The 26,825-nt window shown below is 53.6% G+C and overlaps 2 protein-coding genes across 3 annotated transcripts in view; both read left to right on the top strand.

Moving 5' to 3' along the window:
* Window positions 1-420: 420 nt before the first annotated feature.
* MMP2 (matrix metallopeptidase 2) lies at window positions 421-23,849 on the top strand. The gene is made up of 13 exons (XM_027044461.2): window positions 421-891; window positions 3,465-3,691; window positions 4,639-4,787; window positions 5,821-5,949; window positions 6,185-6,358; window positions 8,737-8,910; window positions 9,737-9,910; window positions 11,556-11,711; window positions 12,893-13,028; window positions 15,163-15,299; window positions 16,393-16,552; window positions 20,882-20,991; window positions 22,944-23,849. The coding sequence occupies exons 1-13, from the start codon at window positions 736-738 to the stop codon at window positions 23,045-23,047; spliced, it is 1,986 nt and encodes a 661-aa protein (XP_026900262.1). The 5' UTR covers window positions 421-735; the 3' UTR covers window positions 23,048-23,849.
* Window positions 23,850-25,987: 2,138 nt separating this feature from the next.
* LPCAT2 (lysophosphatidylcholine acyltransferase 2) overlaps window positions 25,988-26,825 on the top strand; it is a 67,815-nt gene continuing 66,977 nt past the window's right edge. For both annotated transcript variants that reach the window (XM_027044463.2, XM_027044462.2), the window contains exon 1: window positions 25,988-26,322. In XM_027044463.2, the coding sequence (XP_026900264.1) occupies window positions 26,152-26,322 (171 nt within the window). In that variant the 5' untranslated portion in view covers window positions 25,988-26,151. The remainder of the gene's footprint in view (window positions 26,323-26,825) is intronic.

Here is a 26,825-nt window from a genome sequence, read left to right as displayed (position 1 = left end):
GCTCTCTGTCCTCACCTCTAAAGTTCTAAAATCTCTTCCTCTGACAATCTCACAATCTGAAGATGTTTCGGGGTGTTCCTCCCCATCTCGGACGGAAGGCAGCCTTGCCCTCGCCCCCACCAAGGGCGTCCCTCCAAGAACCGCTGCTCTCCAACCTCTGGACGTCACGAGTCTAGAGTGGTCGCGCCAGATGTCCCCCCGCAGGGGGTCCTTAGTCTTGGCGCCCGGATGGGGGTAGGGGTGGAGAGGTCGCGCACTGCCGGTGCCCGCCAAGGCCGGGAGCGGCTGGCGGCGGGGCGAGGAGGCGGAGAGAGGAGAAAAGAGGAGGAGGGCGAGCGGGGGGTGGGGTGGGGTGGGGCGGAGAGGGCCGGGCCTGAGCGCGCCCCCCTCCCAGCACAGCCAGCGCCCTCCCAGCCCAGCAGGCCACATCTGGCGGCTGCCCCCTCCCTTGTTTCCGCTGCATCCAGACTTCCTCCGGCGGTGGCTGGAGGCTGCGCATCTGGGGCTTTAAACATACAAAGGGACTGCCGGGGCCGGCGGGAACGGGCGGCGGCGCGGGGCTGGGGCGCGGGGGCCGGACCATGCGCCGCTGAGCCGGGCGAAGCCCAGGCCACCGAGTCGAGCGGCCCCTCGGAGCGCAGCGCCGCGCGGCGGAGCAGGCGCCAGCCAGGCGGCGACGCGGCCACCCGCACCGATCCAGCGACCCCCGGGCGACGCGCGGGGCCCGGGAGCGCGATGACCGAGGCGCGAGGGGCCCGGGGCGCGCTCGCCGGCCCGCTGCGGGCGCTCTGCGTCCTGGGCTGCCTGTTGGGCCGCGCCGCCGCCGCGCCGTCGCCCATCATCAAGTTCCCTGGAGATGTGGCCCCCAAAACGGACAAAGAGCTGGCCGTGGTGAGTCGCTGCGCTGGCCTCCAGGAGTCAAGTTCAGAGAAACTTCGGAGGCCGAGGATTGGGGGGTCTCCGGGTCTCCGGAAAAGCCACCCCCGCGGTGGGCACACGGCTTGGGGAGGAGCTTCAGGAAACAACTTGGGGGGTCTTTGGCTAGCTGAAGGAGGGAATCTCTTTTGCAAACCGTGGGGGATCCTCGGTAATTGGAGAAGGCCTTTGATAAACAACTTGGCAACTTTTAGGACGCAGCAGGGGTGGGTGGGGGGGGCGAGAAACCAGCGGGGGTAGGGCAGGGAATGCTTTGGCAAACAGCTGGAAGGGACCCCTTTTGTAAATAGCAGGGGCATTGTGTAGTATCTGGGGGATTTGGCAAGGGGGCAGCTTTGTAAACAACTTTTGGACACATCTGGGGGTTGGGGCTAACAGGCGAGAGTCGGAGACCTTTGGCCAAAGGCCTAAAAGGGGTCTCTTCTGAAAATGGAGGATCTTTCGAAACCTCTGTAGGACTTCGGGAAGAGGGTCCATTGGCACACAATTTGGGTTAACTTTTGCACACATGTGGAGAGGAATTCAGGGTAAAGCAGAGCTTGGCCAACGTCGAGGAACCTTTGGCATACATCTGGAGAGAGGCCTTGGAGGGGACCTTTTGGCAGATATTTGGGGCAGGAGGGAAGCAGAGAGCACATCGTTTTCACCTGGCGCAATGGACAAGTTGGTCAGGAAGGTCAAGGGTTGCACCTTGGAAAGTTTCCTCGAACTTCTCCAGAGAGGATTGAGGACCCGAGGAGAGAGCTGGCCGCCCGGCGCAGGGAGGGGCGGCGCGGGAGAGCCCGGGCGCGTGGGGCGGGGGCGGACTGAGCCTTGAGCGCCAGGAGCCCCGGCCGGCCGGAGAGCCGCCAGGCAGCCCTCCCTCCTGGCGGGGCTCCGAGCTGTGGCTCAGACGTTGTTTTGCCAGCGCGCTCACTCACTCGCTTGCCTGGCTGGAAGGGCTCCCTGACCGACCGCGGCAGCGTTACCCGTTACACAAGGGCCTGGGGGCACCTGAGGGGCACCTCTCCTCACCTTGAGAGCCCCTGGGGCTGAGGACCCCTCCGGATGTTCCTTCCCGCCTTCCAGACATCTGCTCCTTTATTGCTTCACCTACCCCAGAAATCTCATTCTCCTTCATCCTGGTCCCCATCCTGCCCAGGACAGGACTTTGGTCCCCTCTGGTCACCCTAGGTGCCCCTTCTCAGGATGTGATAACACCACTCCCATTTTTTACATATAGACCTCTGTCCCAGCTGGGTAAGTGGGTTGGGAGACCTTATATTTTTAGGGGGCTGCTTTTTTACAAGGGTCTGGAGCTGGCCGGCATGTTGACGTGGCTGTTGGTTGGGGGTGAAGGTGAGCTTTGTAGCACTGACAAAGCTACCTGGGTCCCCACACCTCCTACAGCACCTGGAAGTCCGTGTTGCCCAGAGGCAATGCAGTAGGAGGCCTGAGAAGCCTCCTCTAGACTTAGACTGGTTAGGTTCACATCAGAGAGACTCTAACAACTGACCTGCTTAGGCAAGTGACTTAAGTTCTCAATCTCACCTGCTTCCTCAGACAAAATAATAGTGATGCTTGTCTCAGGGCTAAGGGGGAAGTAATCCTAGACACCTTGAAGGGTTCCTGGCACACAGTAAACATTCAATAAGGGATAACCTTTGTTCTCATTCTCATTATCACTATTATTATACCCTCTATTTCCCGTTCCTAACTGCTCCCCAAACAAGTTTAGGGCCCCCGTAATAAGGTCTCCTGGCTGTCTTTACAACACAGATCACATATTTAATATTGCACCCACTATGGTCTATCAGCCTCCCCACACTGGGATCTGAACCCTGGAGACTAGAAACATCCGTCGTGTTCACCAGTTCATCCCCAATAATACTGGCACAGGGCTGGGCACATGGCAGCCGTCAAAAAAACATTTGGTGAGGAGACAAATGAGCTGGTCCGTCCCTGCGACTCCCCAGGGGTCTGTTTGGTTTAGGCCTCGGTTAGGGCAGAGCTGGCTGCTCAGATCCGGAAAGACAAGATGATTTTCTTTTTTGGAAATGACAGATCTAGGATTTGTACCCAGGTCTGTCTGCGACGGGAATCCGTGCACATAAGCCGTGAAACTCCTTATAAGAAAAGCGAAAGAACAATTTCTATGTCATCAGCCGTTAGGTGAATTAAAAGAGATGACAGAGGAGAAGAAGAGGGGCAAAGAGTTGGAGTTCCGAATGTGGACCCAGGAGCCGGATTGCTTGGATCCGAATCTAGCTCCTCCGTTCATGAGCTGTGGGATCTTAGGCAAGTTTCTTAACCTCTCTGAGCTTTAGTTTCTTCATCTGGATGATGGGGATAGTAACAATAACCATATAGGGCATATAGAAAGCACTCAACACGTGTTGTTACAGCTTTGATGTGACTCAACCAGTGGGTCACAGAGCTGATTGGGGAACCCGGGATTCTACCCAGTGCTGTTGGATTCCCTGACTACTTTGGTCAGTATTGTGCCATCCTGACGTGGCTGCTTGCCTCCGGGTGTTCCTGTCTTCCAGCAATATCTGAACACCTTCTACGGCTGCCCCAAGGAGAGCTGTAACCTGTTCGTGCTCAAGGACACACTAAAGAAGATGCAGAAGTTCTTTGGGCTGCCCCAGACGGGTGACCTTGACCAGAGCACGATTGAGACCATGCGGAAGCCTCGCTGTGGCAACCCTGATGTGGCCAACTACAACTTCTTCCCCCGCAAGCCCAAGTGGGACAAGAACCAGATCACATACAGGTGCCAAGGCAGGGCCCCTGGGCCGTGGGGACAGTGGGTCTCCGGGCCTTGCTTCTCCCTTCTTGGGGACCCAGAGGGTATCCAGCGAGGGGCCTGGAATTCTTAGGAAATAGAGTCGGATGGACCACAGCTTGAATCCCACACTTACTAATAGCCTTGGGGCATCAGCCAACTTAGTTTCTAGTGCTCTGAGCCTTGGCTTTCCAGTCTACAAAATGGGGCTAAAACACAACCTTCCTAGTAGGTTGTTGGGAACTAAGCTTGGTCATAAATAAAGGGGATTTCACAACGTCCAGCCTACGGTAAGAACGTAGTGAATGCTAGTCGTTCGTCACATTGTATGCACTGTTATTACGATAATACGCTATTATTATTAAGTGGGGTCGTTGGAGCAGGTGGAGGGAATTTGATGATTGGTTGCTAATTGAGTTTTATATGATATTAAAGAGTTGTTATAACTGATTGTGAACTGGGCTGCGAGCGCTGCTCTGTCTGGCTCGTGCTGGATTCCAAGGGGGAGATCTCTGCCTTGTGCCCCTTAACGCGTTATTCATGCCTCCTCGCCCGCCAGCCAGAGGTGAGGAATGAGGCTTCTGAGCCAGGGCATAGAGGCATGGGCTGGGCTAGGGCTCCACAGAACCCCAAGGCATTCTGGGTGGGCTGTTCTCCCAGCAGGCTCTGCTCAACACGCACACACGTATACCTGCCCGTGCATCCAGGCTCATACACGCTCGTATGTGCGTGCAGAAGTCTATGCACCCCTCACCTGCTTAAGCACACACTCGCACACCTGTACTCATGCGTGCACATCCACACACGTTCAGGCATGGTCACACACACAATTGCATGTACACACTTGCACCTATATGTCCATGCTCGTGTGCATATGCACACTCACATTCCTTGGTACACACAGGCACACTCACACGTGTTTCTATCTCCTCCAGGATCATTGGCTACACGCCTGATCTGGACCCTGAGACAGTGGATGATGCCTTTGCTCGTGCCTTCCAAGTCTGGAGTGATGTAACCCCGCTAAGGTTTTCTCGTATCCACGATGGAGAGGCGGACATCATGATCAACTTTGGCCGCTGGGGTAGGCAGAAGAGGGGTCAGCAGGGGGCCAGGGTGGAGACCAGGGGGGCAGTCTGGCCATTAGAGGGGCACCGGAGTCCTGAGCATAGCTTAGACAGGAGAGTAGAAGATGTAGACACTGGAGAGCCACGCTGATGTGGAGGCAGGTGACATGATGGGGGGGTGTGCCCTCAAAGCAAGTGGTGTACCTGCACTGCCCAACATGGTGGCCACTGGGTACATAGGGCCATTTAAATTTAAATAAAACCTAAAATTCAGTTTCTCGGCCACACTGGCAACATTTCAGGTGCTTAGTGGCCACAGGACATTAGTGACTACTGAATTGAACAGCACAAAGAATATCCCCATCATCACAGAAAGTTCTACTGGCTAATGCTGGGGGGACACTGAGCAACTCCGGATGTGAGGGTGGCTCGGAAACAACGGAGCAGTGTAGATGCCAGAGTAAGCGGGATAGAACCTGGGATCAAGGACACCATGTGGGTTGGCCTTGTGAACATTGGCGGTTGTGTAGACGTGCAGGGAGGTAGCGTGGACATCGTGAGCGGCGTTGTGACGTGGGTGAAGGCACCGGTGCAGGCAGCAGTGTTGACGTGTGGGTGGATGGTGCGGACCTGGGCGGCAAAGTAGGCATGAGGGCTAATGTTGTGGATCTTGGTGATGGTGTGACTTGAGGGTAAGCGCTAGGGCCAAAATGGCAGGGAACGTGGGGTAGGTGATGCAGACAATGGTGTAGAGGTGGGGACAGTGAGTGAGTGGTGAGGACGCCGGTGTGGCATGTTAGTCTGTGTGTAGGTGTAACGTCGTTAGTGAAGGTCGGTGGTAGAGATACCATATAGACTTGAGGGGTACTGAAGACCGTGGGATGGTGACGATCAAGTTAGGAGCTCTCTGCAGAGATGCCGTGTTCCCGGTGCCGGATAACCGTACCGGGACAGGGAAGGGGACAGACGTTAGGGCCGCTGTAGGACCGTGGGCTGGGCGTGGCTGGGTGTGGCCGGGGCAGCTAGAAGCTGAGACCCACTGTGTTGCAGAGCACGGAGATGGATACCCCTTTGATGGCAAGGACGGGCTCCTGGCTCACGCCTTTGCCCCGGGCCCTGGCGTCGGGGGAGACTCCCACTTTGACGACGATGAGCTGTGGACCCTGGGAGAAGGGCAAGGTGAGAAAGTGAACATCCGCACGCCCGGGTCTCCTCCCCAGTCCTCCGCGAGCCTCGCCGTCCCTAGCAACCAGGACCGTGGCTTCCTTGGCCGCCGTGCGCACCTCCATCTGCTCTGATGGGACCGGAGAGACGGCAGGGGGAGGGAGGTCACGTAGCCCGGTGAGTCAGAGTCCCAGTCTCCAAAGAAGGGTCCGGAGAGGCTCACACTCCATCCACCCCCTGCTGCCCTCAGTGGTCCGCGTGAAGTACGGGAACGCCGACGGGGAGTACTGCAAGTTCCCCTTCCTGTTCAACGGCAAGGAATACACCAGCTGCACGGACACGGGCCGCAGCGACGGCTTCCTCTGGTGCTCCACCACCTACAACTTTGAAAAGGATGGCAAATACGGCTTCTGCCCCCACGAAGGTGAGCGTCCACCTGGCCCTGGGGTTTCCACCTCAGCCTCCACCTTCCCAGGCTCCCCACTACCCCCTGCGCTCCGCCCCCCCCAGGCCGGACGCGGCCAGTGTGCCCCACTTCATTCGTTCGTTCAGGCCCTACCAGCCTCATCTGAGCCACTGCTGTGTCCTTCTCATCGGCACGATTACGTACGTAATACTTGCAGGAAATCAGTTGTTTTGTTTTGCCCTTAGCAGAAATACTTGCGAAATCACAGGTTTGACGTGCTAGTTATTTTTTTTTCTAATGTGCACAAGAATGAATTTAGAATTACTAAGATGCCCAGTGGTCCTCCGGCCAGAACTGGGGATTCAGGGACACGAGGAGAGGCTGGGGTGGGGGGTGGGGGTGGATCGGAAGCCTAGCAGTGGGATTCAGAGGCGAGACTCAGACACCGAGGCCGGTACCCAATCTGGCTTGGGGACACCAGCCCTGGGAATTTCAGCCATCGTTTCCGGTTCTGATGCTGACTCTTCCAGTGTGTGTGTGTGTGTGCGCGCGTGCGTGTGCACAGCTGCGTGCACACGTCTGGGTGTGGGACTGTTCCATGTGCCTCTCGGGGTCTCTGTCTTCCCTTTCTTGTGTCTGATTCTCTGTGTCTCAGCAAAGGCATTAGGCTTGACTCAGTATCTTTGTGTTTTTGCTGATGCTTGTGACAAAATGTTTAGATATTTTGAAGCCATATAGAGCAAGGAGTTTCCTTAAGGGGTAAGGGTATTGACATAACACACCCAATCCTTTTTTAATAGATCCTTCACGATGACACACACTTCATAACCAGAAATCACAAAAACAGTGCGTATACATCTCAAAGCTCACGCGATAGTTTGTATTAAGTAAGAGTTCAAGTCATCGACCATTAATAAGTCAAATTTTTAAACAAAGATATTTTATGTCTCTGGCATTTCCCAGTAGGGATTCGAGCAGAGATAACCTTGCCATGTGTCAGTCCCTGTGATTAGAAGAGAATGCCTTGATCATGGAAGTGGAAACAGCTGTAATTCATAAGTTTGGTTTTTCCCTGCATCGGACATTAGCCATTTACTTGGTGTTTAGCCAGATTCAAGTACATACAACATGCACGTGTTCGGTCTTGGGATAGAGATTCTGGTTACTCAGCCCCTCCTGACTGCTGAGTCAATGATTGCTTTTCTTCATCCTTGTTGGGGGCAGGATCTGAAAGGGGATGGGGGCTTCCTGGGTGGTAGAAATGCAGCTGTTGGGAGACCAGAGACAGAGGCTGGCCTCCCTCAAGGTTAACACGTTGCCTTTCCCTCTCTGAGGCCACCAAGGCATCTGGCTTCAGTTTTGGCTCTTCCCTTGGTCTCCTTGTTTCTGGCATTGCAGGGGGAAGGTCTCTTGGTTGGGGAGAGGGGAGTAGTGAGGATATGGGACCCTGATCCTGTGGTCCCTGGCCCCCATTTTGGCCATGGTGGAGTTAATGAGGGCTGATGAGGTCACCTCTGGCGCCGTTGTGCACAGATGGTCCTTGTTACGCACTTGTGGTTTTGCTAGTTGGCAATTTCAGAGATCCACCATTTTGTAGCTTTGGGGGTGGATGAAGGCATGGGGGAGCAGGGGGAAAACCCAAGACAGACAGGCCCAGACTCTGACTCCCACTCTCCCCAAATTCCCCAGGCATAACCTCTGTCTTGGGGAGGTCAGAGTGGGAGCTCGGAGTGCATATTAGAAGGTGTCTGGAGACGCCACCTCTCTTCCATTCTCCCCCTCCTTTCCTCCTCTCTCTCCTACAAAGACCACAGGAGGGCCGTCCAGGAGAGTGCCTGGGGTTGAAAGGGAGGTGAAGCTCTCTCTCTCTCTCTCTCTGTGTGGCAAAGGGTGTGAGCAAGAGAGAGACGACCATGAGCAGTTCCAGAACCGGCCTTCTCAGAACCTCAGTTTTCCTTTCTCTCGAAGGCAAAGATTTGTGGTCCTGCCGACCACCATGGATGATATTTTTAGCAATCTGTGTGGCTTGGGCACAGACCAGGCAGAGTGGACAGTCACCTTGGGGTTGGGTCAGGGGCAAGGCTCTGGAGGCCCCATGCTGTGTGCCAGGTTTTAACCATTTCATTGGTGGGAGGAGGGGTGGCCCATAAGGTCCCAGGGGAGGGATCGAGGTGGCTGGGGAGGCAGGAGTACCCTCCAGGGGACCAGAGGAGCAGCAGTTCAGCTACCAGCATAGACGGGTTTTAACATCTTAACAATGCTGTGTCTTCGCTGGTGTGAATTGGCAGGTTGGCCCCCAGCCAGCCCTGCGCCCACGCAGGTGCTGAGCTCATTCCGGGTTGGGCGGTGGGTGGCCTCTCACATTCATGCTCTCTCCGTCTCTCCCTCACCCCCAGCCCTGTTCACCATGGGTGGCAATGCTGACGGACAGCCCTGCAAGTTCCCATTCCGCTTCCAGGGAACATCCTACGACAGCTGCACCACCGAGGGCCGTACCGACGGCTACCGCTGGTGCGGGACCACGGAAGACTACGACCGAGACAAGAAGTATGGCTTCTGCCCCGAGACCGGTGGGTGTCTCCACCTCTGATGGAAAAGTCTGTCCTCTGGTAGAAAAGCTACCAGAGCCCCCTCCCCCTGTCCGGGGCAACTCATCAGAGTCCTTAGCAGGTGGTACAGCATGAGCACCAAAATCCGAACAGATGCTGATTGGAACAATAGCCAGTTCAGCCGAAATGGTGATCCCTAATGTCAGGCCAGCTCAGGACCCTCTGTGAATGGCCCACCCACTCTCAGCTTCCTTGTAATCGTTTCTCTCTCTTTCTCTGTCTGTCTCTGTCTCATCTTGAAGTATGTCTTCCCTGCCTTTCTTTGCTCTAGTCTGTGTCTCTGTCTTTTGGCTTCTGTTTTTCAGTAAGGACTCCCTTCCTCCCTCCCTTTCTTCCTCCCTCCCTCCCTTCCTTCCTGATTTTTACTGAGCACCTGCCTTCTGCAGGAGACACAGGTAGGTCTTCCACAGGAGCCCGCGTGATGGAGCTCACTGTCTAAGTATGCTGGCCCCATTGGCTGTGCCCAGCACCCTTTGCCTCTGGTCCCCTCCAGCCTCATCCACGGGAGGCTAATAAAGCTCTGGAATCTGGCTGCGTGGGTTTGACGCTTCCAGCAATATCTGCTCAGGCAAGTTTCTTAATTTCTCTGAGCTCCAGTTTCCCACCCACGAAATGGGGGTGACTTACAGTCCCTACTGCACAGGGTTATAGAGACGTGCTTGCACCAGTGCCCAGGGCTGAAGCGGGTGCTCCATAAACGTGATTTGTTAATGTCCACATCGTGTGGTTCCCTGGTGGTGGCCTCAGATGCCTTACTGCCCCCTGACCCGTGTCCCTCGCTCCACAGCCATGTCCACTGTTGGCGGGAACTCAGAAGGTGCCCCCTGTGTCTTCCCCTTCACCTTCTTGGGCAACAAGCATGAGAGCTGTACGAGCGCGGGCCGCAGCGATGGGAAGATGTGGTGTGCGACCACAGCCAACTATGACGATGACCGCAAGTGGGGCTTCTGCCCTGACCAAGGTACAGCGCTCTGCCCGTTGGGCAGAAACACCAGATGCTGCCCCGCCCCTGCACTGGAAACCTTCCTGGGCCCCCACCCACCTCTGGCATAGACATCACCCCCAGACACCCACCTGTGCTGGCAGACACACTGCTTTGGCTGAGGCCCCGCCCATCCGTGGAGATGGCGCTCTTCTCCTCCGCCTTGACCGCCTCACCAGGCGGGGCTGTGACTATGCAAAACATCCCAGTGCCGAGCGCAGGGTACCCTGTTCCAGAGAATGATTCCCCTGCCAGGCATTCCCCTCCAGTGGGGAGCTGCCTGCAAGGAGCTGGGTGGGCAGGAAAAGAGAGGAAAAACAGGAGGAGCGTCATCCTTTCTCCAACACCACCCTCCAGGTAGCACAAGAGAGTCCCCAGAGCCCTCCGTGTCCCACTGGCACCCTCCTTTGCCAAGTTGTGAATGGGTGGGGGGACCTTGACAGTGCTGCCCCCCAGGGCTCACAGGCTGGGGCAAGAGCATGACCAGGAGATAGGCCATGACCTTACTATGTGGTCAGTGCAGTGAGCAAGGTGTTTGGGGGCACTATGCCCACTCTAGTCTGCAGGGCCCAGTGGATTGGGCTTAAAGCTTCCTGATGGCACCAGACGGCCGGTGAGAGGTCTGGTCCGGGGCTGGCCAGAATTAGATCAGCCTCTTTTTATGTTACTTTTCTTCTTTTTTACTCACAATGGGGTGGTATTTGGGTAATGGCTAACCGACAGAGACTGGCCGAAAGACGTTTTCTTAACCCCTGCCAATGCCACTCTAGGACATATCCTGATACTACCTGCCCTGCTCCAGCTTCTACGTAAAGGTGGGATTCTCCATCTGCTGGAATGGCTTAAGACCCCAGAGCTGTTGTGGCACACTTGCATTCCCTAGGACTGTCATAACAAAGTGCCACAAACTGGGTGTCCTAAAGCAACAGAAATGTATTCTCTACAAGTCTAAAATCAAGGCAATGGTACGGCCACCTTCCCTCTGAAGGCTGCATGGCCCCAGTCTCTGCCTCTGTTTTTATGTGGCCTTCTATGTATCTTCTCCTCTTCTAAGGACACTGGTCACACTGGATTAAGGGCCCACCCTGCTCCATTGTGACCTCCTTTTAACTTACATCTTAATTTATCTGCAAAGATGCTATTTCCGTATAAGGTCACAGTCACGGGAGCTCCGTCTTAGGAACTGAACCTATCCTTTGGGGAGACCCCCCTCATCCTACAGCCTGCCCTCTGTCTGTGGCTAAGCCTGGGCAAGTGGGAATGGTTGTCATTACTTCCCCTGGGTCTCTTTCCTCTTCGGAGACTCTATAGTGCAAGTTTTTTGTTTTGTTTTGTTTTGTTTTTTTATCAAATGGGACCCCAAGTAGAGGATTTGCAGCTGCTATTTGTTCTTTATAGCACACAGCAGCCGCCCACCATGGGAAGGGACAAAGAGACTTTGGCTGACCCAACTTGGAAGCAATGGGCATAGTATCTCAGTCCCAGAGTATTCGGGAGAAGGAAAAATCAATATGTGCCATTTGCAAGGCTTTCGGCCCTACCATGGGGATGTCCTCAGAACCCTCATCCTCCCTTGTCTCTCTCCCCTTGTCTCTCTGCCCCCCTCCCCTCCTGCGGCCCTTAGGGTACAGCTTGTTCCTGGTTGCAGCCCATGAGTTTGGCCATGCAATGGGGCTGGAGCACTCTCAGGACCCTGGGGCCCTGATGGCACCCATTTATACCTACACCAAGAACTTCCGCCTGTCCCACGACGACATCAAGGGCATTCAAGAGCTCTACGGTAACCCTCCGTGTGGGGCTTCGGGATGGGGGTCTGGGGAGGTCACGCAGCCCAGGATGGAGGCCAGGGCTTGGGGACCAGCAAGGTCCCGTCTCTCCAGGACCGCAGGAGACCAAAGGCAGGAGACAGGAGCGCTGATCAGTTCTGGGGGTATCAGAGCAGCCCTCCAAGGGGACCCCTGGATAGTCCCTTTCCTTTCCAAATAGCACCAGTATTCATGCCCCTCTTGGCTCCCCAGAGCCACTCTGTGAGGTCGGCAGGGGAGAAACTGGCTCTCCATTTTCTAGGTGAGTAAACTGAGGCCTGAGGAAGGTAACCCTTTTGGCCCAGGGTCACCAGGAAAGCAACCAAGTTAGGTTTAGAATCCAGGAGAGGGAGCTAAATACAGAGCCGAATGTCCCAGCGTATGGAAGATCCTGATGAGACCGGGAGGGGACCCAAGGTGTTTGGTTTTCATACCCGATTCTTTTATCTTGATGTGTAATAGGCGTAATTCAACCAGAGCTTGAAAACAGTGATTTATTTATTAATGCTTACGATGAGGCTAGAGTAGGTCCAGTAAGAAAAAAAAAAAAAAAGTATCAAATGGTCCCGGTGCCCGGACCAAGTCAAAGGGAGAGATGCCAAGTTCAAGTGCATCTGCCCCTCACCAACAGCAAGAGATGGAGCAGGTCTTTACCTCCTTGGACTCACTTTTGTCTTCTCTAAACTGTGACGGGTTGCCATGAGGAACAAAGGGATGAATGCTTGAGAAGATTCCACACCCCCGATGCTGGACACACTGGTGGCCGCTGTTGGCCTTGACTCTTTTTTGGGCTTAAGAACCTGAGCTCTGGGTTTGAATCCTTGGGAAGGTCACTCCACCTTTCTGGGCCTCAGTTTCCCCATCTGTAAAATGGGAGTAATAATGGTGCCTCCTTGCCAGGTCCATGGTGAGAACTGGTTCAAGCAATGTCAGTGAATAGCATTTGTTAAGTACCAACCAGCTGGTTGGGACCCTGGTCTCTCTTCACTGATCTGCCACGTCCAGACATCATCTCTGTGTCTTGCCCGGCCTCACTCCAAGGCCAGAATACTATTTCTTCTGACCCTTAGCAGGTTGGGTGGGCAGCCTTGGGGGCTCAGCGTGGTGGGGAGAGCCCCTGGAGCTGGCGAGAGTCTGAGGTCACGTCCTCCTCCAGGGGCCTCCCCTGACATTGACACTGGCACCGGCCCCACCCCAACTCTCGGCCCCGTCACTCCTGAGATCTGCAAACAGGACATTGTTTTTGATGGCATCTCTCAGATCCGGGGGGAGATCTTCTTCTTCAAGGACAGGTGAGTACAGGAGCTTGCTTCTCGTCCTTGCCCTCTGCCCATGTCCCGTTACCCCGGTGCCCCCAACCTTTGCTTCACAGAATGGCCCGTACAGACAGCTTGTCCTATGTATTGGACAGCCTCCAGATGTCAGTGGCTTACCGCAATGGGCATTTCTATTACTCTTTCCTAGTCTATGGGTCTGCCAGGTGTCTTGGCTTTGGGCTGCGGTTTGGGTTCGGGTATCTTCTGCGTATCACTCACTCTCCTGGGATTAGCAGCTGCTCGTGGCAGATGACAAACACAAGAGGCCAAATCAAACCACACAAACGCATTTAAAGCCTCCACTCACATCATGTCTGAGAATGTTCCATTGCCTGAAGCAAATCACATGGCCAGGCCCAACACCGACTATAGAGGGTGGTACTGAGAGGTCACATGACAAATGCACATGGGTGTGTAATTCTGAAATAGAGGTGGAGGGAAGAATTGGAAACAGTAATCCAGGCTCCCACAGGCTTTCTCCTGGAATGGACTTGACCTCAAATAGCCAAATCATTCTTTCTATGGGGATCAAGTAACCGCAGGGGAGAGGTGGTATCCTTTATGCTGTAGATAAAGGCCTCCACTCAATCGATCAAGAGCTGAGATTCACCCAGCTGCCCTAGCCCTCCCGGAGAATGGCAGACAGTATCTAGGATTGCATTAAAAGGTCTTTCCATCGTCCATCTGTACATACACATATACATATACCCATCCATCATTCATCTATCTGTCCATCATCTATCCACCTATCATCCTTTATCTATTACCAGTCAGTCATCATCCTTCCATCGTCCATCCATTCATCAGTCTGTTGACCCATCCATGCATCCATCCATCCATAGAGTGTGGTAGGTGACAGAATGAGCTTTGGAGCCAGATTCCCTGGGTTGGAATCTTGGACCTGCTCCTAACGGTTGCATGATTATAGGCAATTTAATTATGTGTATGTGGTATGAAGTCCAGAGGTAGGGCTGCCTCCAGGGACAGGACTCAATGATATCTTTGTCCACAGCCATCCTCCGCGTTGATTTCATCTCAAGGCTGGGTCCCTCATGGTCACACAATGGCTGCCAGTGGCAGCAGGCTTCCTTGCCCACATCCGGCAGGAGAGAGAAAGAGAGAAGTCCCCAGATAGGAAATACAAGTCTATCCAATCTTGTTAGGCTCACATGAATCATATAGCAACTACTGAACCGATAATAATTGCCAGGAAATGCTAAGCTCTGATAAGCTTAGACCAGTGGTTCTCAAAGGTTGGCACATATCAGGATCATCTGGAAGGCTTGTTAGAACAGATTGCCAGGCCCCAAGCCCAGGGAATCTGGCCCATAGGTCTCGAGTGGGACCCAATAATTTGTGTTTCCCAGTCCCCAGATGATGCTCATGCTGTTGGTCTGGGGAGCACACTTTGAGACCGGTGGCTTAAGCTAATTGGAATGGGGTTTGGGTCCACCGGTGGGCAAACTTGGATCATGAATACCGGAGTTGTGTGAGGAAGGATGGAAGGGGAAGAAATGGGTAATGTGTGCTGGTACACCGCCAAGAGTGCCTGCAATCTTGTGACATTATGAAGATTTCGTTTTACAAGGCACACAACGTGCTTGGCACTTAGTAGGCCCTCCAGAAGTAATAGTTGTCACTCTTGCCAAGGTGCACGAGTCCATTGCCTTTCAATTCAAGACATTCTGTGAATACCATAAGCCCCTCCCTCAATTGGCTTCTGATCTAATAAAAGATATTTGAAGACGTTTTTAAATAAAAGATATTTAAAAACAACAACAACAATCAAACTACTATTCCAGGCACCCAGTGTTGATGATTTTGAGAGACTCAGACAAGAATATGGTATGGACAGAGGTAGTTAGGGAGGGCTTCCTGGAGGAGGAAGCAAGACAGGGAGCAAAAAAGTGGCTTCTCTGCCCTGGCATCTTGCAGAGGGGGCTCCGCCCATTCTCCAGTCTTTCCAACCTTCCTTTTGCTCTTGGCTCCTTCTCCAAGGGCGTCATCGCTGGGAAGTTTTTGAGTGGGCTTGGGGAGCTAATATTACATGTGGTAATAGCTGCAGAGTGACCCAAGGTGTGGTTTTCTGTGTCCCCTGCCCCAATTCCAGGTTCATTTGGCGAACAGTGACACCACGTAGCAAGCCCATGGGGCCCCTGCTGGTGGCCACATTCTGGCCTGAGCTCCCGGAAAAGATTGATGCTGTATACGAGGCCCCACAGGAGGAGAAGGCTGTGTTCTTTGCAGGTGTGTGGGAAGGGGCCTGCCTCGCCCTCGGCGCCATGGGGGTCTGCACCGTGGTTCCTGTGCAACTGTGGGTGCTCCCTCTCTTTTATGGATCCGTTCTCTCAACCATGACTTCCAAAAGCATGGGATTCATCTGGGAGATTGGCTCAGACACCCAGCATCAAATAGCTTTAGCCCACGTGTGAACATTTCATTACCTTTTAATTTTCAATCCTTCTGATCCGTTTTCTAGAAGGAAAATTACAGTTCAGTGCTGGTGCCTCCAACGCTTTCCTAAAGCTAGAGCCTTTGACTGTTTTGAGTTAGAATTTTTTAAAAGGTGATTTCATTTTTAACATTCAAAACTTCGTTCAAGAAAATAAATATATTTTCTATGGATTTCAGGATGAATTCCCTGAAAGCCAAATACTAAGCAAACAATAGTAGAAAAAGGCTCTGTAAGTGGTTAAGAATCCTCAAGGTAGCGTCACACGGCTGACATCGGGGAAACCCTGCTCCTTCGACATTCATTTGAACCTACAGCGTGCCAGGGATCCAGCCCGGCCCTCACGGAGCTCACAAGCTAGCGGGGTGGCGGGGGGTGCGGGGAGAGAAAAGCGGGCTGTCAGGAGGAAATGCGGTAAGGCTATGATCATAGGGGAGGGAACACTGATAGGAAACTGCCCTGGTCCGAGGGGTGGGCACAGGGACTGCCTCCTGGAGGAGCTGAAGTCTTAGCAGCACAAAGGTACAGATTCCGCCAGCCAGCGCCCCGCCTCCTCCGTCCCAGAGTGCTCGTGGGCTGTGATGCAATATTAGGAAAACGCCTTCATGGTAAGTGTGGCACTTAGCGTGCGTGGCCTGGTGAGGGAGCAAGGCACGCACCCCCCCACCCCCCTCCACTCACCTCCTCGGCCAGGCAACTTCTATAAGCAATTTGTGAAACCGTATATGCGAGTCTTGATTCTGGGCACTGAGCCCGAAGTGAGCAAGACCTTGTGTCCCTGATGAGAATGGGCACGGTGGGGTCCCCGGCAGACAGAGGACGGGAGGGACAGGCCAGCCTGAGGGATTTCAGCACCAGTCACCAACGCACGCTTTGCTTCCGCCGCAGGGAATGAATACTGGGTCTATTCAGCCAGCACCCTGGAGCGAGGGTACCCCAAGCCGCTGACCAGCCTGGGGCTGCCCCCTGACGTCCAGCGGGTAGATGCTGCGTTTAACTGGAGCAAGAACAGGAAGACCTACATCTTTGCTGGAGACAAGTTCTGGAGGTAAGGGGGTGGGGCAGAGTAGAAAAGAGAACAGCACAGCCATCTGTGTGGACGAAGAGAAGACACTGTGTGGTTTCCTGTTTCCTGGGTCAGAGTCGGAGGTTTGGGGCCACGGGTGCCCCCTCCCTCGCCTCTCCTCTCCCAGAGCTGCAGGCCCTGTGAGAAGTCCCTGAAGGATGAAGCATCCTTGTGCACATTGCCGCTAGGGGTCTGGTCGGAACCTCCTTTCCTCCTCAGAAGTCTTTCGATTGGGCCCATGTCTGTCTGGTGTGGGGCCTCCGATTTGGGAGTGACTCACTGAAGACGAGGGTAATAAAAATAAAGGTAGCAGCTGCTACTAATAACGTTATTAGTTATTATTATAACATTATTCCAGACATTATTCCAGACATTATTCCAAGGGGCTTTATGAGATAAGTATTGTTATTATTCCCATTTTACAGATGAGGAACCAGGGGTCCGGAGAGGTTAAGTATCTGGTTTAAAGTCACACAGCCATGTCGTGGCAGGTTGGGATTCGAACCTGGGAATTCTGGCTCCTAGAGACCATGCTACTTATTCTTCCCTATTCTCTATTGTACCTGGGAGAGTGGGGTCCTCAGAAATGGGGGTGGTGTAGGTGGGGGTGGCAGAGGGCAAAATACAATGAAGACAGAGATGGGTCCACCAGTTGCCCGCAGAAGCATCCAGATCAGGCCCCACGGGAAGCAGCAGGCACCCTGTGAAATGTCTGCCACGGGGCCAGTGTCTGTGGGTGCAGGCTGGCAGTGGGCCAGTTCAGAAGGAGGTTACTCACCGCTCTAGGTCATCAAAAGGAAAGGGTTCAATTCCAAGAGGCCATGGTCAGGGCCATGGGTCAGGGAGCCCAGTATCCGTGAATGGTCAGTGAAAGGCCACCCGGACTTCCGGAATTTGATTAAAAAGCTTCACATTTCCCAGACAGGGAAGCTGTGGTCCGAAGAAATTAAATACCTTGTCTACGTTATTTAAATGCAAGTGTGTTGGCCACAGAACCAGGATTGTAACTGCTTCTCCTGGCCCCAAAACCCAAGCCCCTCCACTCTACCCTCCGCGTCATTCAGTCAGTGGAAGGGGTGGTTGGGGCGAGGGGTGGTTGGCACCTTCCTCCTGTGGCTGCTCCCGCATCCGGGCCCTTTGCCGGCCATCCCTGAAACAGTCCTGCTTCCCTCCCAGGCCTCCCTCTTCTCCCCCTTCCCTGCCCTTCCCACCCGCCCTGCCCCCAGCTGCCCTGCATTCAGAAGCTGTTTGCCCGTGTCAGGGAGGAAGTCCAGACATATTGCTAAGATACTTAGCAACTTAGCTGATGGATATCTCAAGCCTCAAGAAAGAACACAATCAGCCAGGAAACCTCGGAGCGGGCTTTCTGCCCGTAGGCTCCCAAACACTCCTCTGCACAAGCACGTACTACAAATAGCATCTCAGCGCGGTAGGCGCCCTGAATCTCTAAATCTTAGAATGCGGACAGTGAGCAGCACAGACACGCAGAAACGTGAATCTTCGAACCATAAAGCAGCACTTGTGTCTACAAACCATGGTGTTGGAAGGACTTTTGTGCTCCCCCTCCAGGGCCCCCCATGTATGTGAACATATAGGACAGATGTAGTCACGTGTGAACGCGAGTGTGCCCAAGCACGCATGTGTACGCACACACACGGACACGCGGGCTGTGGCGGCACCTGGCTGGGATTTGGGCAGAGTTATCTGCTTCCCAGTCCCTTTCTGCAACGAGCCCACCTTCCGAAGCTGGGGTCCAGAATGCACAGGCTGCTCTAGAAGGTCAGTGAAACTGACTTAAAAGCAGCAGAGCTAAAGGCCTTTCTGGAAGCTCTGGACTGGGTTTCCAGAAGACGTAGTCAATGAACTTGAGACGTTGTTTCTGGAGCCGAGGCTTCAGAGGCCTCAGGGACCTCCCTGCTGGAGAAGGAAGGAGAGCCCCAGGTGACAGAGGACAGGCATCTGCTTCCAGCCTGGCATGCCCTCGTCTGTGCTAGGGCGTTCTCAGCCCCTGCTTCTGGAAGCTTCCACCAAGTGCACAAATGTATACTCAGTATCTCCTATGTGCCAGGCACTTAGCTGGGTGCTGGAAGACAGTGGTCAAGAAATAGTCACGCTTTTCCTTGTGGAGTTTACGGTCGAATGAGGGAACTAGATATAAACATGTTTGAAAAGAACAACGATGGCTTCTGTGACAGGCTTATCCCAGGCCTGAGGCTGTGCATTTCACCTTTATTTATCTTTTTAAATGCTCACTTATTTTTGGGAGGAAGAGAGGGAGAGACCAGGGGAGAGACAGAGGATCCAAAGTGGGCTCTCCGTTGACAGCAGAGAGCCCGATGCGGGGCTCGAACTCACAAACCTGAGATCCTGACCTGAGCCGTAGTCGGACACTTAACTAACTGAGCCACCCGGTGCCCCTCACCTTTATTTCTTCTTAAAGGTAGATCCTATTTTAGCCCCGTTTTCCAGGTGTGGAAACTGAGGCCGAAGTACCTCAAGGGTACCCCCGTGGAAAAGCTGGGACAGAAATGTCTGTGTTCTTAACACCTGCTCTGCACTGCCAGTTTCCACAGCGGTAGGGAGGCATGGAGTGTCACAGAGAAAGAAACCTTTTCAGGCAGTGTAGGAACCTGCAGACAGAGAGGAAGACGAAGAGCTTCAGGCCCCTTCAGAGCCAGCACCTTCTGATGCCCTGATGCCTTGTTCTTCCTGGCCGAAAAGAACTTGGAAGCAAATTGGTTCACTTCTCCGAGCCTCGGTTTCCACATCTATAAAATGGGCTTGCTTCCTGCCCTGCCTACCGTCTGTGGGTAGACTGAGAGAGAAATGAGGGCGAGTTCAAGCATAGGACCCAGAGTCGGAGCCATTACCACTCTGGGAGAATGTAGTGTTGGGGGCGCCAGAGGGGGTGGTGTGGATGAGGTGCTGGGACTTTGGGCTGAAGACTTGGTTTTGGTAGACCAGGTCACGAGGAAGCATATTAGGTTTTGCAAGAAGTCTTATGATGCAGCTGGGGTTAAGAAGGGCTTTCCTGACGATTCCCAGGGTGGTGGGCAGAAGGGGAAGTGGAAATGGCGGTTGGTGTGAGGGATGGAAAGGGAAACCCACAGGGAAAGCTATTGTTGGTGTCTAGGATCAGCTGGTCGGGCTGGCCTCGGGGAAGAGGGTCCGCTCTGAGGCCCCATAGAGGAAAGCTCGGCTGTCCCCAAAATGGCATTTGAGCACAGATCTGTCTAGAAAATCAGCTCCACAAGGGCAAGACTTTTATCTTGATTGCTGCAGTATCCACAGGCAGGCAGAGTAGGAGGTCATTAAATATTTAGAGAATAATGAGTAGGTTGAGTGTAAGTAGAAAAGCAAAGGAATCAAAGTGGCCCCGGCATTTAAAAAAAAAATCTCCAAAAAGGGAAAACGATGGAGGTATCGCTAGCCAGGAAGAAGACTATGCCAACTAATTCTCAAAGTATTTATCTGGATAAAAGGCACGGCCCAGGATAACTATGTGCCCTGTAAGCTACATCAGGGACGGAGGGGGCGGGAGGCCCGCCCTGTGACTAACAGGGCTTGGATTCGCGTACCACTCATGTAACCTGGCTGTCCCAGATGAGATCATCTCCCAGGATGCGGACGGTCACCTCCACCTGGATGGAGAAGCAGTGGTTTGTCAAAGCCTCTCAGTGAAAGAATGTGGAGGCGGGACCCCATCCCTGGACTCTTAGTCCAGTGCTCCCCACACTGCCGCAGGGATCAGAGTGTGTAAAGGAACTAACGTTTCCCAAATACTAAACAGCAGACAGGGAGATAGGCATTTTGCATATGTTATTTCATTTCCTACATACGTTAATTAAGATGCTCAATACAACCCCATTTTATAGTTGGTAAAGCGGAGGTTCAGAGAGCACCTTGCAGCTGGGGGGCCAGGCAGGCCTGGGTTGGATTACCACTTGGGGGCTGGGTGCACTTTCTAAGCCTCTGGTCTGAGTATTCCGGTAGTAACCGTGTCCTGGGATTCTCACAAAGATTGACAGGAAATATATGGAAAGTGGTTAAGGCACTGCTTACACATTAGCAGTAATCACAAGATTGCTTTTATGGGACTTTTAAAGGTCACATAACTAATGAGTAGTGGGATTGGGATCCAGACCCAGTCTGGCTCCCTGGCCTTTGACTCCAGCCGGCCGCCTCCCTGCAGGGCTAGGTCTGGTTTTCCAGGCTCAGCCAGGAGCCAGCCGCTGGGCCCTCCCATCCAGGTTGGGGGAGGGCTGGCCTTAAGGGACGCCCCCCGGTTCCTCATCTGCTGTTTGCTTGCAGGTACAATGAAGTAAAGAAGAAGATGGACCCTGGCTTCCCCAAGCTCATCGCGGATGCCTGGAACGCCATCCCCGATAACCTGGACGCCGTGGTCGACCTGCAGGGCGGTGGTGAGCGGCCCAGCCCCCTGTCCGCTTTCTAGGACCTGCCTCCCCGCCCCCAGCCCCGGGGCCCAGCTCCTCACACGCACACACTCCCTCATTGTGCAGAGCAGCAAGCGGAGCCCGGGGAAAACAAACCAGCCCCTTCAGCCCAGGGCTGGGAAGGCATCCAGACCCCTGACCTCTGCTCACTCAGCTGGCTCCAGGCAGTAAGACCCAGAAAGGCCCCTCACAGCTGCGGGGCCTGGAGCCAGGGAAGGGGAGGGCAGGAGGCCTGTGGAACAAGAAACATGGGCTCTGTGCCCTGGATTCATTCCGGGGTTTGGTCCAGGCCCTTTCAGGTTCCACAGGAGGCCTTGTGACTGCCTCCCATTAGCAGAAGGATGGCTCCATTGGAGACAGGACAGACTTTTGTCCTGCCCTCTTGCTGATGTGGCAAAGTTCTCCCACTCAACTCAATCTGCCCCCGGTCCCTTGCTGAATAAAACACAACCCCGTATCAGCAAGGGATAGAATTTGGAGTTTGAAAACCATATTCTGAGGAGGCTTCTGTGAGGTCTGCAGGGTCCTGGAAATGAGTTCAGTTGGCTTTTTACAGGAGGTTTCAATTAAACTCCACAAAGATTTCTTTGGAGCCCCTATCATATGCTAAGCACATGGCCCTAAGCTCCGGTGGTGAAAGATCTCACATGTCCAAGAAAGAGCAGCACATAATCTAGGGATTAGGTTAAGGATTGTCTTCGAGAGTAAACATCTATTGAACACCTACTGTGTGCCGGCCTTTTGAAAGAAGGAAATGAGATCACGTACGTCAGGAATCGCACATTTTTTTTTCTTTTTTTTCAAAAAAAATTTTTTTTTAACGTTTATTTGTTTTTGAGACAGAGAGAGACAGAGCATGAATGGGGGAGGGGCAGAGAGAGAGGGAGACACAGAATCAGAAGCAGGCTCCAGGCTCAGAGCCATCAGCCCAGAGCCTGACGCGGGGCTCGAACTCATGGACCGCGAGATCGTGACCCGGGCTGAAGTCGGCCGCTTAACCGACTGAGCCACCCAGGCGCCCCAGGAATCGCACATTTTAAAGCCGGTAGGGGCCAGGCCAATAGCACGAATGAATGAAGCAGGCAAGGCATACAGTGGGAAAGGGTGAGGTCTGAGGTGAACCAGAAGGCACTTGGCTGATTTACAACCACCTTCTTCTGATGGCTGCTGCAAGAATGGGGGCCCAGTATCGTTCAGATAGTCTAGCTGTTTTAAAAGGGAGCAAGGGGGGCGCCTGGGTGGCTCAGTCGGTTAAGCGGCCGACTTCGGCTCAGGTCATGATCTCACAGTCCGTGAGTTCGAGCCCCGCGTCGGGCTCTGTGCTGACAGCTCAAAGCCTGGCGCCTGTTTCAGATTCTGTGTCTCCCTCTCTCTTTGACCCTCCCCTGCTCATGCTCTGTCTCTCTCTCTGTCTCAAAAATAAATAAACGTTAAAAAAAAAAAAAAAAAAGGGAGCAAGAAATGTGTATTTTCATGTGAAATTTCCAGATGTTTGTACGCTGGCAACTCATTCAGAACAAAACAAAACACAGAATCTGTGTAAGCCAAATAGCCAGCTGTCGGCCTGAAAGGCCTGGGAGCCTCCTCATTTGCCCCCTCTGGGAAGTGCTCAGTTTGTGCCTGTGCTCAGTGGAGCACGGTTATTTACATTAATAATAGCATGTATTAGCCGATTTAATCCTCGCTCAAAGGTCTAAGAGGTCCGTATCTTCACCCCCATTTTACAGATGAAGAAACAGGGACTCAAGAGAGCTTAGTTCCCCAGCCATTCCCCTTCCTCCGGCCTCAGAGGTTGGGGCAGGGTGGGGGGGTCTTCTCTGGTTTAAAGGCTTCTTCCCTATGGGAGGCTCCCAGGACCCTTTCATGTGCTATAATGTCCAAGGATGGGGTGGTCACCACCTCCTTTTGTCTCATCCCAGGTCACAGCTACTTCTTCAAGGGCGCGTATTACCTGAAGTTGGAGAACCAGAGTCTGAAGAGCGTGAAATTTGGAAGCATCAAATCCGACTGGCTGGGCTGCTGAGCCGTCTCTGGCTTCTCCAGGCCCCGCGCGTCCATGTCTTCTGCAAAACCAGGCCCTGAGCGCCAGGGAAGGACCCGGAAGGGCCTGGCAGCCTTCAGCTCTGTAGTTAATCAGCATTCTCACCCCTACCTGGTAATTTAAGATTCTGAAGGGTGGCTCTGCCCTGTGCCCCAGGAACGGTGCTGCTTGTACCCCTGCCAGGTGCCCTCATCCCCCTTCCATACCCCACCAACCCTCCAGAGCCACCCCCAAAGAGATGTTTTGATATTCTCAATGCAGCCCTGCCTTGGGCTGCCCTGGTGCTGCCACGCTTCGGGCTCTTTCTCCCTCCACAACTTTCTGTGGCTTACAGCACCCTCGGAGCCAACAGAGAGAGACTGTCTCAAGAGGGCACTGGTGGCCCGACAGCCCAGCCTGGCACGGGGCAGTGGGACAGGGGCATGGTCACGTGGCCACCCTGCACACCTGGCTTCTCACTGCCGGACGCCTTAGGACCTCTTCTACGTTAGCAGTTTGCTTTGTATGCACTTTGTTCTTTTCTCTCGATCGACTTGATTGTTCCACTTTGAATTTCTTGACAGAGGGACTTCAGGCTGTCTGAAGTCACTCCATGATGCATCTCAGCCCACATAGTGATGGTTCTCTTGTTCACTCTGTTTAGTACGTCCCTGACCCCATCACTTCCTCCACTGGCTGGAGGAAAACCAAGCCATGGCTCCCGCTCAGCCCTCCCCCGCCTTCCTTCAACAGTTCCCCATGGGAAATGTCAACAAGTATGAATAAAGACACCAATGGAGTGGCAGTGTTTGCAGGGTTTTTTTTCTGTTTGTTTTGTTTTTTGTTTAATCTGCAGAGCCTAGAGAGGGGCAGAAGAAGAAACTTAAAAAGTCTATAAATCTCTGCTCCTTACAAGGCCCGGGTGACATTTGCGGCAAAGGTCAGAGCTGCCAAAATAAAGAGCAGGAGACCCTCCAAGTGGGTGAGCTGGAGTCCCTCTGTCCTGAAGGAAGAGCCTTTGAAATAACGCTGGTTCTGTCACTGTGCTGGCAGGGTCTCATTCAAGGTCCCCTTCCTTTCTGAGGCTCAGTTTACTGCTACTGAACCACAAAAACGCCCCTCCATTAATGGAGTGCTTACTATGTGCCGGGCACTTGACATGCAGCATTTCATTTAACCTTTACAACAGCGTACAGACGGGGAGGCTAATGATTAGCTCAATTTTTACTGATGAGGAAACAGGCCCAAAGAAAAGCAACTTGCCCAGGGTACCATAGCTATCAGGTAACAACCCAAGTCAAGGCCAAAGATGACCTAGAGAAAGAGCTCTAGCCCCAGCCCAGAATCTCCATCAGCCGCATTACCCTCTACTGCCCCCAAAGCCACCCTAAGTAAACGTAACTAAGGGAGAAATAAAGTGGGCCTTCAAAACACAGCTTCTATTAATGTTTAAGCTCTTTATCTCTCCTTCCCACCAAGTTGCCCACCCCTAATCCCCTTCTATATAGGAAGCTTGGAATTGCTGGGAAACGAATTGAAAGCCTGGGATTATTTCGGAGGCCCTTTCTGGCTCTGACAGACTGGTTGCTTCAGGCCTCTCATGGTGAGGCTGGTGATTGGACAGGACTCTTTAGAGGTGACCTTTGTGGCCTGGGAGTCATCTTTTCTCCTATGGCCTGCCCAATGGCTCAGGTCCTTGAGGGTCCTGAAGAGATAGCCTTTTGTGCAAGTTCCTGGCTAAAGAGACACAAGGGACTGCCAGCCCCTACTTGAAGACCCCCGAGGCTAAGGAAGCTTACATCATGACTATAATACACTATTATTAACATGCTCTGTTACACTGAGAACATTCCGCGGCTCCACAATGTAATACCTAAAAGGGGCCATTTCTTGACTGCTTTCCTATGAACACTACATGTTTCATTTTGTTTTCATTGTTACTACAACTTTATGGAGTAGAAATTAATTTTTTCCCATTCTTAGATGAGGGTACAAACTCAGAGGTTAAGTGAGGAGCTGAAGGCCACACATCTATCCGGTAGGGTTGGAAGATTCTGAGATTATGCAGTAGCTAAGTGTGAAACACCAGCTGTCCCAGGGTCCTGATTTGGATTCTCACCAGGCCCTCCAGGCTGGTGTGAGTCGTTGACCAGTAATTATAAGTTACCATCTCCAGTATTTGCTTGTCTGCACCCAAGGTTTGACCACCTGGCCTCAGGTCCTGGGAAACTGTCTATTTTCCCCAGCCCCACCAGTACTCATATAGTTCCAGATAGGCCCTTGAACTTCCTCAGGGTAAAATAGAGCCATGGCCCAAGTTATTTCCCTTTCGGGGACCAGGTTCCTCATCAAGCGTGGAAGGCAATAGTTGGCAATCATTGTTTTTTTGTATTAACAGCATTGGGAAAGCTCGATTTTCTTTTGGAGAACCATCTTCCACTGTTGGCCCATGTTTTGAGGGGAAGATTCCACTCCAGGTACCAATATCTCTGTTGTCATGACTCTTTCAGCTGTAACTGGCAAACATCCACCTCAAACTGGTTTAAGCAAAACCAAAACATATACCAGAAATTAAACACATAAAACAAAACCCACCCTGGATATACTAACTCACTTAAATGGTACATCCTAGGGATGGCTGGATTTGGGTTCTGTTTATCTGAGTTCTGTTTATCCCATTTTACAGAAGGGGCCAAGTGAAGCTCCTGGAGCCAGCGAGATTAGGCCAACAGGCCCCTTAAAAGAGATTGGTACTCCAGGTGGGCGTGACCCTCAAGCAGAGAACCCTGCCTAAACTCTCTCTCATTGGGGTGCCCTGCTCTGAAGGAGAAACTTTCGGGGCGGGGGGGGGGGGGGGGGGCGGAGTTATATGACCAAAGAGGAAGAGCCAGATACCTAAAGGGGTGGGCCAGCGCTCAGGGGGCGGAGCCAGAGCTGAGAGCCAGAGGCGAGGCCGGACGGCCTCTAGGTGACTCGCGCCTGCGCGGTGGCCCCGCAACAGCGCCGCGGGCTGGGACTCCGGTGAAGCTCCCCCAAGAGGTCTCGACGGGTGCTCGCTCGGGCGTTTCGCGACGGTCGCTGGGTCCGGTCCGACGCCCTGCTGAGCCATGAGCAAGTGCGCGGAGGCGGCGGCGGTGGCGGCCACGGTGCCGGGCGCGGGCATGGGGCAAGCCGGGCTGCGGCCGTCCATGGTGCCCCGCCAGGCGTCCTTCTTCCCGCCGCCGGTGCCCAACCCGTTCGTGCAGCAGACACGGATGGGCGCGGCGAGTCGCCTCCAGGTGAGGGAGCCGGCGGAACAAGGGGCGTGGAGGAGGAACAAGGGGAGAGGCGTGGGTCTGACGGTGAAGGCAGAGGTAGGTGAGGGGCTTGAGGCCGAGAGGAAGCAGATCGGAGGAGGGGCGTGGATCTGACAGGGGAGGCGGAGCCAGGAGAGAGAGGTGAGGGATGTGGGTCTGAGAGAGGAGGCAGATCCAGGGGAGGGATGTGGGTGTGAGAGGGGAGGCAGATCCAGGGGAGGGGTGTGGGTCTGAGAGAGGAGGCAGATCCAGGGGAAAGGCGGAGATCTGACAAAGGAGGAGGAGCCAGGTGAGAGAGGTGAGGGATATGGGTGTGAGAGAGGAGACAGATCCAGGGGAGGGGTGTGGGTCTGAGAGGGGAGGCAGATCCAGGGGAGGGATGTGGGTCTGAGATGGGAGGCAGGTCTAGGGGAGGGATGTGGGTCTGAGAGGGGAAGCAGATCCAGCAGAAAGATGTGGGTCTGAGAGAGGAGGCATGTCCAGGG

The sequence above is a fragment of the Acinonyx jubatus genome, chromosome E2 (genome assembly GCF_027475565.1).
Source record: "Acinonyx jubatus isolate Ajub_Pintada_27869175 chromosome E2, VMU_Ajub_asm_v1.0, whole genome shotgun sequence".
Lineage (NCBI taxonomy): Eukaryota > Metazoa > Chordata > Mammalia > Carnivora > Felidae > Acinonyx > Acinonyx jubatus.
The sequence above is the reverse complement of the archived record's forward strand: the minus strand, read 5'-3'. Positions and strand labels throughout refer to the sequence as shown.

Excerpts from the sequence above, each read along its gene's own strand:
- MMP2 (XM_027044461.2), top strand. The coding sequence starts at position 736 with ATGACCGAGGCGCGAGGGGCCCGGGGCGCGCTCGCCGGCCCGCTGCGG. Across the intron at positions 5,950-6,184 it reads GACCCTGGGAGAAGGGCAAG|TGGTCCGCGTGAAGTACGGG; the intron begins GTGAGAAAGTGA and ends TGCTGCCCTCAG. Across the intron at positions 6,359-8,736 it reads CGGCTTCTGCCCCCACGAAG|CCCTGTTCACCATGGGTGGC; the intron begins GTGAGCGTCCAC and ends CCTCACCCCCAG.